We start from the raw sequence: 13,857 nt of genomic DNA, 5'->3' as shown, positions 1-13,857 counted from the left end.
ACTAGCCAAAAAGGTGTTAGTGTCATACCTCAGCAAGGACCTTCAAACATTCAGCTGTGGGCAGTAGCCTGTAGAGGATCTGTGGCTCTAATTTAGAAAATAGTTGACCAACTACTGAATAAATATGTATACCAACAGCAGCAGGAAATGGTGGAATGGGAGTAGGCTTTGTCATGAATAGGAAGGGAAGACAGAGAGCGAGTTACTATGAACAGTCTGTGGTAGGATAATTCTCATCAGGACTGACCTCAAACTGACACCAACAACATGCTGGCACCATAAGCAGAAGACAGAGAGGGAAAGTATATGAGGACAATGAATGGGTAATACAGGGTGTAAAGGGAAATGGAAGTCTAATAATTATGGGGGAGTGGAACAAAAGAGTAGAGGAGGAAATCAGTAGTAGGGGAGAGAACAGAAGAAAGAGCTACTGGAAAATGTGGGTTCAGTAGTAATAATCAGAGAAAAAAAAGACTGATAGAGTTCTGCAATAAATTTCAGTCAGTAATGGTTAATAGACACACACACACACACACACACACACACACACACAGAGAGAGAGAGAGAGAGAGAGAGAGAGAGAGAGAGAGAGAGCTGTGGTTTGTAGTAACTGAAAGTCAAATTAACTTAAACTTTTCAACTTTTATGAGCTTGGTTCAATCCCTAGCTGTCATAGGTCTTTCCTGATCAGTTCATAAATTTCCTGGTTCTTCCTTCTTTTCCAGCCATGTGCATCTTGCACTGGGCCAAAGACAGTACATAAAGATTTTGTTCCAATATTAACTGTTTTTTATTGCCCAGCTTTCTGGTACTTGAGTCACTGTTCAATATAATGTCCCTGGAAATGACATTGCATTATATGCCTTGAGTTCTGTTTTGATGGAGAATGTGTGTGATGCCATTATCTGTATCATGCTGAAGTGTGTTCTGGATGTATTAATATTTTATTCGTTAATTTGTCTAAATAAAATGCAACACATCTTTTTTTCTCAAAGCAGGATGGTTTTATTCGTGGTTTGAAACACCATATTGTTCCCCAATTCTTTGGCAATACAATGCTACATTTCAGTGTAATCTCTGCTCAGTCCTAACATATTACACAATCTTAATGTGAGAGCCTGTATACCATCATGGGACCACTCTATTCGTGTGTGTCTGAGCCACGGTATTGTTGCATTAATAACTTTCTTATTATTGCTGCAGTGTCTCCCATGGAATCCATCCTTCAGTGAACCAAAGAGGTGGAAGTCAGAAGGTGAGATCTGGCTTGTAGGGCAGATGAGGAAGAACAGTCCACTGCAGTTTTGTGATCTGCTCTTGAGTGTGCAGACTTTTATGTGACCTATCATTATCACAGAGAAGGAGCAGCATGTTCTCATTATTGTGGCAACTAACAAGCTGTAATCATTTCTTCAGCTTCCTAAGAGTCCCACTATAAACTTTGGAGTTGATCATTCTACCATGAAGCAGGACACTGAACACAGTAGCCCCTTCAGAGAAGACTGTTGCCACGCCACTACCAGCTGAGGGTACTGTTTTGAATTTGTTCTTTGAAGGAGATGTTGTGTGGTGTCATACCTTGGATTGCCCTTTTGTTTCAGATTCACAGTGGTGGGTACATGTTTCATTGCCTCTGACAATGTTTGACAAGAAATCATCATGATCAGCCTCATTACAAGCAATCAATTTGGCACAGATATTCCTTCTTTCTTCTTTGTATTCTTTAGTTAGGCTCCAAGGAGCCTACTGCATACCAACACTACCAACAGGCATGCCAAGTGGAGCACTGAGTTGTGTAATTATTCATTTATCACATTGAACAACACCGCAGGCATCACAGCTGTGTGCAGCCTGCCTGCACATGTGAGATCAGTCAGGTTCTCTTCTCCTCATTTTACTGGTGACAGACATTTCATCCAGCAACTTACCATGTTTTAATCCTCTGCCCAGTGTCTGTGTATATTTGTGATGGTCTGGTTTTCTGCCAAAAGAAATTCAATAATTGCTCTTTGTTTGAACACACCTCAGTTACAGATACCCTCTGAAGACTTTTTTTAGTACTGCTGTCTACAGAGATTTACGAGAAATAATATGAGATGGTGTAGGAATATTTAAGGACATTGCTAACAAAATTAAAATTCTTTTAACCAAAACTGGCTGAGAAAATATGTATTGCATTATTTATTGAACACCCTATGTAAAAAGTTGCAAAGATGATCTTTGTTGCTGTTTTATCAATTCATTTCACTTGCTATGAATGATAATTTTAAGAAAATACAAATAAACATGCTTTTACGTCTACATATCACTGTGTACCTAACAAATAATGAAACTGTAGTTAAGCATTCAAAAATAGTTGGAGCAATGGACAAATTCCTTAAAAAAGTTATCAACACATTTTTTTTGCACGTAGTGTACTGTTTCTTGCTGAACTGTGCCAGTCTCCATCACTGAGTACCTGATACATTTGATGTCATCATGAAACTTATTTCAGTAATTGCCTGCCAGCTAATGCCCCTCTCACTGACAGATTAACAGATCTAGGACATATTCTTACTTCTCTTCAGTCAGAATTTTCCAAATGTATAGAATCCCGCCAAATTCAGTTTACTGTATATACTGAGAAATGGTAGCACTACTGTTAAGCTGTTAAACCCTGGTGATGGTAATGCAGTTCTCTAAATTTTCCACACCAGAGAGTGCATAAGGAGAGATATGAAATTCAAGATCTTATCATATGTATACAAACATTTTCCATGCAATTGTATGTTACTCACCCTGAGATCATTAAGGAATATGCTAAATCTGCTGTTTTTTTCCTCAATTCATCACATGCTGTTGAAGTAGGTAGAGTAAATGATAGTGACGATGTGACAATCTATACTTTCTTCTAAGTAATTCGTGACCCTCACATAGTATGGATGCAACTTTAGTGCATTTGTTTCATTACATTAGAACAGACAATTGGTCAGTTAACAATATTATTTATAGTTGTGTGTGCAAAGAGGAATGTAACTTTTAGTCCTAAAACTGAGAGTAACTACTTTTTTCCAGGGAAAGCTATCCACTACTGAGTATGGAGAAGAATGAAGATAGGCATTTGCTAAATCTAGTTGTTTGGGCACCAGTAGGAAATGGGCTTGCATATGTTTATCATAATAATATATATTACAGACAAACTGTGGATTCACAAGATTACAAGCTTACTCAAACTGGTATTCCACATGTTGTGTACAATGGTGTACCAGATTCAAATTACTTGGGTAAGAAATAAAGTAATTATTGTTTTTATTTTTATTTTTTCATTTCTTTGTTGTTTTCTGTTGATCAAAGCTTGAAAGATAACTATGAACAATATGGATTGTACCTGAAGTGACAATTGAAAGTTTGTGCGAGGATCAAGACTTAAACCTAGATTCACTTATCACATCAGACATATATCAGCACAGTTACTGTGATAATTAACTATTCTCACCTTAATCAGTGCTCTCATGTTTATATATATATCATCAGCCATGTATTACTCACTACTAGATTTTGGCCTTTCCCCAGATGTATCCACACGTTATGATCTTCATCTTTTCCCATCCTAGTTTTTCTGTTTGTTTCTTTATATCATCAGTTCATCTTCCATTAGGGTGTCCTTTATGTCTTTTCTTATCATGATGCATCTAACACACAATCTTCTTAGTTCATCTTCCATTATTTTGTGTTGTTATATGGCATGTTCATCTCCATTCCAGTTTTTTAAAAAGTCACTATCATCCCTGAACCCCATCTCTACTCTTATCCACTTTTTGTCTTCCTGTTCCTTCTTCTTATGCCTAACATACATTTTTCCTTTATCTATTTGGCAGCTTCCAGCTTTTGAGCTGGTTTTTTAAGTCCATATTTCACTTCCATAAGTTAGTACTAACAGTATTCTTTGGTTACAGTTTTTACGTTTAGAGCATGTTACGAATTTACTTCTGGGGACAGCATTCACTTTGTGTGATGAGCTTCTAAAACATTTTTATCCTCCTGTTTATTTCTTTAAGGTCCCAGCTACTTGTTGTTCTCAGTTTTCCTAACAATACAAGTTTATCAATTATGTCTCTAATTTCATTAATCTTTACTATGCTATCAGCACACAGATTTTGCATTATTTTAGTGTTACTCTATTTATTCTTCTTGCTTACTATCATATTTGCTATGTTATTCTTCCATCCTTTGCTGAAGTTCTTCTGGATCCAAAGCAGATAAAATAATGTGCTCTTCAAATCAAAGCTTGTTATGTAAAATTCATTTACATGGAGTCCTTCTTCATCCCAGCTGAGTGATTTGTAAACCTCTGTAATGACTGCAGAGAATATGCTTGGTGAAATGAAGAAAACTTTCTCAGTTCTGAAATGTTTCATTCTCTTAATATAGTCAAGTTACAGAACTTGTGGTATATATCACTCAAGGAATTCTTTTCGGTAGATTCTATTTGTTGATCTCAAGTGCTACCAGCACAGTTTTATTGTGAATGAGTCGAATATGTTCTCATAGCCCATAAATGCCATACAAGTGGTAACTGACATTTGTTGCTTTTTTCTATAACATTACTTAGAATCTGTTAATAGGTCATTGTGCTACAGCCACTTCTAAAGCCAGCTTGTACTTTCCCTTGGTTGAAGATTGGAGCATCAAAGCCCACTGTGTAGTTAAAGTGTGGTCAGCTGACAAATGTAAGTCCCTCTAACCTCAGTGTTCTGTAACATTGTTTGATGAAGATGCTGGACGTGACTGCCTATACTCAATTTATTCCTCAAACGAACCTCCATTTTTCAGATTTGGTGTTATCAATTTGTTACACTTTGTACATAATTCCTTTAATGACAGGGCAATACTTCCAACAAATTACAGAGATGACACTGAGTTCTGTTTCATCAGCAAGTTTTAATTTCTCATGGAAGTTCATTTTAGGAAAAATACTGCTGCATAGATTCATATGACCTGTTGCTTGGCATAAGATATGTTGGCAATGAAAATGATTGTGTAATTTGCCAGTTCGTTGCAAAGGCTATCACAGGTAGGCTTATAATTTATTTATGTTACAGAGGCTGAAAAGAACATGTGGGCAAACTGTGACTGCTTTGATTGGTGCACATCTCTCTGTTTAAAACATCTCACTTCTTTTAATGGACATTGATAATCACATTATTAATAAAGTAAATAAATTTTGTATTAGAGTTCAGGGTGTAAATTTGTGGCTATTTATGACCTTCATTGATCACTGTGAACTTAATGTTACATGTTTACTGGAGAAACCTTCTATAGTATTCAGTTTCAATTTAGTTTTTTTGTTCAAAAGATAATGTGCCATGTAAAACCAACTGACAGATGTCAGTCATCAGATAAACAAGGGATGTTGGGGTGTTTCATACTATTATTTAATTATTAAGGGAAATTACAGCAGAGAAGATACATCAATCACAAAATAAAAAAAGTGCTCTTCTCAATAGCAAATGTATATCTTCGAGTGCCATCAATTGCATTCTGAAACCATTTTTTATATTCTTCACATTTAAATTAAAAAGAAAGGTGTAGCTTAAAGGTTTAACAACAACTGAATAATTTGTGAATGGAATGATATATAAAATAAAGGAAAGGCAACTGTTCACATACAGCTGATTGATGTGTGCCACATACAAACATGCAACAGAAAATAGAATTTACACTAGCTTTTGAGATATTGCTCTGTCTCTAGCAAAAGCACTCACATTCACACAAACAGACATACAAAATCACATCCCTGAGTCACAGATGTGTGCATTTGTGTGTCTGATGGTTGTGTGTGTAAATGTGTGAATTTTTGCTAGAGAAAAACCAAGAGCTCAAACACTAGTGTTACTGCTGTTTTGTGTTGTGTGTTTCAGTGTACCACACATCAGTCAGCTAAAGATGAGTGGTGCCTTTCCTTTATTTTATAGCTTATAATTTTGATTTTTTTGTTTTACCTTAGTTTGAAGTAAAAGCTATATTTTTTGGCTTTGTGTGCTATTTTGGAACTGGGATTTTTAGTCTGTTTCCATTTGGGTAACAGGTGTGTGTTATTTATAGTAGCATTGGTGAGTATATACAGCAAATTAAAGATCAGCTTTCTTGGAATTTCTCAGCAATTTGGTACCCTAAGGATGAAGCTATGTGGTTCTCACCAAATGGAAAAACCCTGGCATATGCAAGTTTCAATGATACATTAGTTCATACCATGCCAGTAATCCAGTATGGAAGCTTATACCCTGAAGTGATTAACATTCATTATCCAAAGGTATGAATTATAACTGTTTTGGTATACTACAAAATATTTAACTTCTTCTGGACAATCACCCTTTTTTGATAAATCTTTCTAAATGTTGCAAGTGCATTAACTACTTCTTGTTGCATGACTGTTTGCCAAAAAAGCCTGGAACACCAATACCTGAAGTTTCTGTACAACTGATTGATCTGGATTTGGCAATGAAAGATGTTTTGGACAACTCAAAACTTATTTTACCCCCACAGGATTTCGAAAACAGGTAAAATGTTCAGTGTTGATCATGGTCATGATAATGATAATAATACTGTTTTTTTTTTTTTTTTTGTTGCTGTGGCCTCAGTCTGAAGGCGGGTTTGATTCGGCTAGTCAAACTAGCAATAATGTGCAAGTGTCTTCATCTTTGCATAATTAATGAAACCTACATCCATTCAACCCTGCTTAATGTAGTCAAACTTTCTTGGCTTTTTACAAATTTTATACATTTTACCAAATTGATGATTCCTCGATGCCTCAGGATGTATCCTATCAGCTGATCCTTTCTTTTAGTCAAGTTGTGCTGTAAATTTTTCTTTTTCCCAAATACTGTTCAGAACCTCCTTATCAGTTATCCAGACTACCATCCTAATATTCAGCATTTTCCTGTAGCATCACATTTCAAAGGTTTCTGTTCTCATCTTGTATGAATTGCTTGTTATTTGATTTTTCACTTCTGTGCAAGGCTACTATTATCTTAAATAATAATGGTGGAGTTACAATAAAAATTGATGTCTAACATTCTTACAAATGGAATAACAGGTAGTGAGTGCAGCACATAGACTGAATTCACTGATGTGTTTAGTTAGTTACTGTTCCATGGATCATTTTGCATGCTGAAATGCAATGGTGTGGAATGAGTCTTTTACATTCACATCAAAAATTAATTTGTAAACATAGCTACAAGATGAATATTTGTAATTTCTCATTTTGTTTATTTTTTTTAAATACACAGATGTGAGGTAGTAGTTCCTACCCACCATCTTTTACACATTTACACATTACAATAATAGAAATTCTTCTACAGAATAGAAGGAGTCACCAAGGAGAAACATTTCAGTTTGTTTTCATGTTTTACTTTGATGTCTGTCAAACATTTTATATCACTAGATAAGTGATCAAAAATTTTTGTTGCACTATTTTTCAGCCCCTTTTTGTGCCAAAGACAGCCTTAAAGTGGAGTAATGAATGTCATTTTTCCTTCTGGTATTGTTATTATGTACATTATTATTCCTTTTGAACTGTAGTGGATTATCTGCAACAAACACTTCATGAGGCAATAAATAAAGTGTGAAGCAGTAGTAAGAATGCTGCACTCCATAAATAGATATCTAAATAATGATTGTTGGTGAGTGGTATGTATTATTCTTACAGCACATTTTTGAACATGAAGACTCTTTCTTAAAGATGAGTTACCCCAGTACATTATTCCATATGACACTATCAAATGCTAATATGTGAAACATGCTAGCTCAGTGATTTGTCTCTCCCTAAGATTTGCAATGACCCTAGGTGCTAATGTGGTTGAACTCAATTGTTTTAGCAATTCCAAAATGTGCTTTTTCCAATTAAAATTCTGGTCAACATTGAATTACTAAGTGCAAATTTCTGCATTCTTTCCTCACCAGGTGTTATTCTTATCACTGGTGTAGTACTGTTAGATGTGCAAAACTGAATATGTTGTGTCTTTTTTAAATATAGGATGAGACCATTCATAGAAGTCAGTCAATGATACTTTTGAGAACATTGTTTACCATTTCTTCTGTTTCTGTATATATGCTTGGATTGATTACAGTACTTGTGTCATCTGCAAAAAGAACTAATTCTGCTTGGCGTATATTAGCCAGAAGATTGTTTACATTAATGAGGCACAGTATTGGACCAAATATTGAGCCTTGGGGAACACTGGAAGTGATTTCTCCTCAGTCAGAATTGCATCCCCAAATTGTATTGGTTGAAATACTAAGTACAACTTTCTGCATTCTTTTGGCTAGATATGACATTATCCATACATTGTCTATGCCACCAATCCCATAAAACTTCAATTTATCTAGGAGAATGCTGTGATTCACACAGACAGATGCCTTAGATAGGTCGCAGAAAATACCAACTGGTGCTATTTTATTATTTAATGCTTGTAGAATTTGGTGAGTAAATATGTAATTGGTGGTCTCAGTAGAGCAACTCTTCTGAAACCCAAACTGTGATTTGCTGAGGATGTTATTGTTAGTAAGTAGTTGAGATACTATTTTAGAATATATCATTTCTCAAAGAGATTGGAAAATGATGTCAGCAGTGAAACAGGTCAATAATTACTGCCATCTCTCCTAAAGAGAGGTTTAACAATGGCGTATTTCGGTCTCTCTGAAAAAAAAAAAAGCCTTGAGTTAGTTATGCATTACATATTTCAGGTAATACCAGTGTTATTTTATGGAACTAATAACAAATATTTAGTATTTTATTGGAAATACCAGCAAAACCAGATGAGCTTTTATTTTTGATAGAATGTATAATTTTCTTAATTTCGCCTGAAGGAAAGTTGGTGACACTTCTGTAAGAGTTACTTTTTCAGTATACTACTGAGATTTTTCTGTTGAACTGTTTCTCCATATCCTTTCTACTATATTTAAGAAATGATCCTTAAATATGTTTGCTACCTGTGACTCTTCCTTTATAGACATTCCATTCAGATTGATAGTGATGTTATCTTGCTATGTGACTGGTTGTCCTCTCTCTCATTTCACTAAATTCCATATAGCCTTAAGATCATTGTCAGACTTGCTGATTCCTGACATTATGTGCATGTTCCTTGATTTTTTGATAACCTTTCTTGGTAATTTTGAGTTGTTCTTGTAGTGTGCAACTACTGCAGGATCTCCACTTGTTCTTGCCAATAGATACGTTTCCCTTTTCCTTTTGCAAGGTACTTTAATCCCTCCAGTGACCCATGGCTTTTTACATGGCTGTTTAATGTCTTTTCTGACTAGCTTACGTGAAAAGCTATTTTCAGTTAATGATATGAATTTATCATGGACTAGATTACAATTTATGGTAGCATTTGGTTCATTATAAATTTCACCCCAGATCATCACTTTTAAACTATTCTTAAAAACATTTGTGCCTCAGTCATTAATTATAAGGTTTACTCAAAAAATTCCAGAACTTTGTCCCCAAAATTTTCTATGCTTACCTTCTACTTATTGTGCATGATCTTCTTTGAAATATCCTCCTCCACAATTGATACACTGCTCCCAATGCCGTTTCCACTTCTGGAAGCAGTCTTGGAATACCTCTTTCTTTATCACATGAAGCACCATCTGCAAATCTTCTTTTACCTCGTGTATCATTGCACATTTTCATCCTTTCAGTGGGGTGCAGAAATGTCAACCCCATTTTGCTCCAAGACACCACTGGCTGAAACTATGAATGTTCCAAAATTTTTTGAACAGATCTTGTATTCTAATTTCCACTAAGTCATATCTGTACTGTAAGACACTGAGTTATTTTCCTTAATTAACTGTGCATCATGATGAGAGAGCACATTTGGTATGGGATAAATACTTATTTTCTTGTTTTGAGCTTCACCAAAGAACACATCAGTTCAAGTCCTCCTGTCCTTATCCACCAATAATAGAAAGTTAATTGTGGAGATCAAATTGTAGATTTCAAATACAGAAAAGGTTTTCAGATAGTTTCTTCCTGTCAGTATGCTTTAGAAAATCACACTGAAGTTCACTACAGACTATTAACTGTTTGCTGCTGTCTGATAGATGGCGCAGTAAGGAATCCAGAGGCCTCATAAAGAGTTCAGAATTTCCGTGAGGGGTCTGCATGGAGTTACATTAAAAGTGAACTATTTTTCAGTATTAATTCACAAATGCACACTTCTATATGCTGATTACTACAAAATATACTTGTCTCAATATTTTTGAACTAGTGTTCTGCCTTATTATATGTAACAACTACTCCTTTTTCAATATTAGTTCTGCATGAGTAAGCTGCAATAATGTAATCTTTTATATGTAACTTATCTAACTTTGCAGTTACGTGGTGCTTAGATAGGCACTGGGTGTCTATCTTTTCAGAGCTCTCTAAATTTTCCAAACAGATGGGAAGCTGAAACTACCTGCCAGATCAAAACTGAGTGCCGGACCGAGACTCGAACTCGGGACCTTTGCCTTTCACGGGCAACTGCTCTACCAACTGAGCTACCCAAGCACGACTCACGCCCCGTCCTCAGAGCTTTACTTCTGCCAGTACCTTGTCTCCTACCTTCCAAACTTTACAGAAGCGAACCTGCAGAACTAGCACTCCCGAAAGAAAGGATATTATGGAGACATGGTTTGCCACAGCCTGGGGAATGTTTCCAGAATGAGATTTTTCACTCTGCAGCGGAGTGTGCGCTGATATGAAACTTCTTGGCAGATCAAAACTGTGTGCCGGACCCGAGACTCGAACTTGGGACCTTTGCCTTTCGCAGGCAAGTGCTCTACCAACTGAGCTACCCAAGCACGACTAATGCCCTGTCCTCACATCTTTACTTCTGCCAGTACCTCGTCTCCTACCTTCCAAACTTTACAGAAGCTCTTCTGCGAACCTGCAGAACTAGCACTCCTGAAAGAAAGGATATTGTGGAGACATGGCTTAGCCACAGCCTGGGGGATGTTTCCAGAATGAGATTTTCACTCTGCAGCAGAGTGTGCACTGATATGAGAGCTTCTGTAAAGTTTGGAAGGTAGGAGATGAGGTACTGGCAGAAGTAAAGCTGTGAGGAAGGGGCGTGAGTCGTGCTTGGGTAGCTCAGTTGGTAGAGCAGTTGCCCGTGAAAGGCAAAGGTCCCGAGTTCGAGTCTCGGTCCGGCACTCAGTTTCGATCTGCCAGGAAGTTTCATATCAGCGCACACTCCGCTGCGGAGTGAAAATCTCATTCAAGATGGGAAGCTCTTCTGCCATATTACCCAGTCTTCTAACATTTTGATGAAATACAGCAAACCTACTTTTTTGTGCATTCTTAAGCATTTTGTGAAGCTCTTCCGTTATTTTAATTTCTTTCGAAACAGGGCGTTTGAATCCGGATTCCGACCTAAAGAAAGGTGCCTCTGTGACATCATTAATCACAGGGAACTTGCTTTGTGTGATGGCAGCCCCCACGTATTATCTGGAAGAAGCTCAGCCAATGTAACTTTCCCTCTCCTATTCAGGTGTAGGCCATGTCTAGTATATCCCCATCTCCTAATTGTAGCAACAGGCACTAGTTCACATGTGTCAGTAAGACATATCATACACAGCAATATTAATACAAAAGCTTTCATTAATAAAGTTAAAAACATTGTGTGGTTTGAGGCATGTTTTATGAATAATAGAAGGGAAAAATAGAAAAATGGAAAAGCTAAATACATGGTTTCAGATGTGTCATGTTTTCTGTCAGGGGCCTGAAAGGGAAAAAGATAAAAGAGATTAATGGATTTATTGTTTTTTTGATCAAATGCATAAGCTTGTTATGAGAAAACTGGAAAAGAAAAGCATAAAAACATGTTACATATGGCATAGTGATTTAGAAGTATACTGAAAATGAAATAGATTGATAAGAGATGAGAAGCTGCTCCACAACATTGGTGGGGAAAGAAATATAAGGAAAACACTAATTAGCAGGAGGAACAGGATGACAAAATGTACAAGATGTGATCTAAAAGTAACAGGAATTTTGACATGTGGAATTATTGGGTCTACTGCCGGATGTTTGTGTCACTCTGGCACAATATTTCGGCCACGTAACTCATTGCTTTCTTCAGGTGCTACCTGAGACTGCCGTATTGGAGGATCTTACTGGACAAGATCCTCCAATACGGCAGTCTCAGGTAGCATCTGAAGAAGGCAACGAGTTATCTGGTCGAAATATCGTGCCAAAGCAACACACATCCGGCAGTAGACCCGATTTTCTACATGTCAAGATCTCGCTGGGAAAGCCTGAAGAGTTACAACAGGAATTTTTCTTTTTCTTAAAAACTCTTTATTATTTATCAAAATCGACCTTGTCCCCTTCAAAGTAATCCCCTCAGATATAATTCAATTGTGCCAGCACTTTTTCTAATCTTGGAAGTACTTCTGAAACTCCCTTTTCATTATGGTGTTCAGCTCCGTCAGCAATCCTGTTTTTATCTAATTAATGATGGCAAAACAACATTCTTTCATGGTTCTCTTCAGCCTTTGGAACAGTAAGAAATCTCAGTCTAGCAAACACAGTGGCTGGGCAACATAACAGTTTTGTTTTTTGCCATAAAATCATGACCAAGCGTTGAGGTGTGAGTGGGAGCATTACCATGATGCAATTTCCACAAGTGGTTTTGCCCCAATTCTGTTTGTTCCCTTTGGATTACTTCATGCAAATGGCACGTAACTTCCATGCAGTATTCCTTATTGACTGTATGAACATAAGTCAGGAACTCATGGTGCACTATCCCAATGTCCCATTATAGTCAAAGAAAACTGTGAAAAAAACCTTCACATGTGGTGTGGATGTGTAGGAAAAACAAACTGGTAATGTTTGGATATAGAATTAGTAATGTACTGCTTGATACAGTAATGTCATTTAAGTATCTGTGTGTAGCATTTCAAAATGATATGAAATGGAATGTGCATGTGAGGACTGTGGTAGGGAAGTCAAATGGACAACTTCAATTTATTGGGACAATTTTAAAAAAGTATGGTTCATCTGTAAAGGAGACTGCATATAGAACGCTGGTGTGACCTGTTCTTGAATACTGCTCAAGTGTTTATGATATGTACCAGGTTGGATGGAAGGAGAGCACCAAAGCAATTCACAGGAAAGCTGCTAGATTTATTACCAGTAGGTTCGAACAACACATAAGTGTTATGGAGGTGCTTTTGGAACTTGAATGGAAATCACTGGAGAGGAGATGATGATCTTTTCAAGGAACACTCTCGAAAAAATTTAGAGAACTGGCATTTGAAGCTGACTGCCAAGTGATTCTACTGCTGCCAGCACACATTGCACGTAAGGACCATGAAGATAAGAGAAAAGAAATTATGGCTCATATGGAGGCATACAAACAGTCATTTTTCCCTCACTTTATTTGAAGTGGAGCAGGAAAGGAAATGACTAGTACTGGTACAGGGTACCCTCCACTGTGCTCCATATGGTGGCTTGCAGATTATCTACATAGGTGTAGATGTAGACGTAGACTGAACTTGTCATTATTTGGCTTTGATGTCATACCTGAATACCCTGTTTTGAGTCCTTCTTTAATCTTCTTCAAAGCTCTAGATTGTTGTCAACTTAATTCAGCAATTCCTGAATGATATCTGTGTGATGTCATTTTTGGTTAAAATTCAAAAATTTTGGAACAAACTTTGCTGCTAATGTTTCATGCCCAAAACATCTGGAAAAACTGCTTGGCGTGAGCCAAAGGATATGCTGACATCATCAGCAACCTCTCTGATGGTGTTTTTCCAGAACTATTTTCTTTACTTTTTCCACATTGTCATCAGTAATTGATGTAATAGTGTGTCCAGGGGAGTAGTCAT

The 13,857-nt window shown here is 36.8% G+C and overlaps 1 protein-coding gene and 2 non-coding genes across 3 annotated transcripts in view; 2 read left to right on the top strand and 1 right to left on the bottom strand.

Moving 5' to 3' along the window:
- LOC124798657 (venom dipeptidyl peptidase 4-like) overlaps positions 1–13,857 on the top strand; it is a 280,747-nt gene that overhangs the window by 185,364 nt on the left and 81,526 nt on the right. Inside the window, exons 6-8 of the mRNA XM_047262159.1 lie at positions 3,055–3,263; positions 6,141–6,292; positions 6,427–6,539. Coding sequence (XP_047118115.1) covers positions 3,055–3,263; positions 6,141–6,292; positions 6,427–6,539 — 474 coding nt within the window. The remainder of the gene's footprint in view (positions 1–3,054; positions 3,264–6,140; positions 6,293–6,426; positions 6,540–13,857) is intronic.
- On the bottom strand, positions 10,458–10,532 carry Trnas-uga. The gene has a single exon. It is a non-coding gene; the product is annotated as a tRNA-Ser (tRNA).
- On the top strand, positions 11,102–11,176 carry Trnas-uga. The gene has a single exon. It is a non-coding gene; the product is annotated as a tRNA-Ser (tRNA).

The sequence above is a fragment of the Schistocerca piceifrons genome, chromosome 5, assembly GCF_021461385.2.
Source record: "Schistocerca piceifrons isolate TAMUIC-IGC-003096 chromosome 5, iqSchPice1.1, whole genome shotgun sequence".
NCBI classification, from domain to species: domain Eukaryota; kingdom Metazoa; phylum Arthropoda; class Insecta; order Orthoptera; family Acrididae; genus Schistocerca; species Schistocerca piceifrons.
The sequence above is the reverse complement of the archived record's forward strand: the minus strand, read 5'-3'. Positions and strand labels throughout refer to the sequence as shown.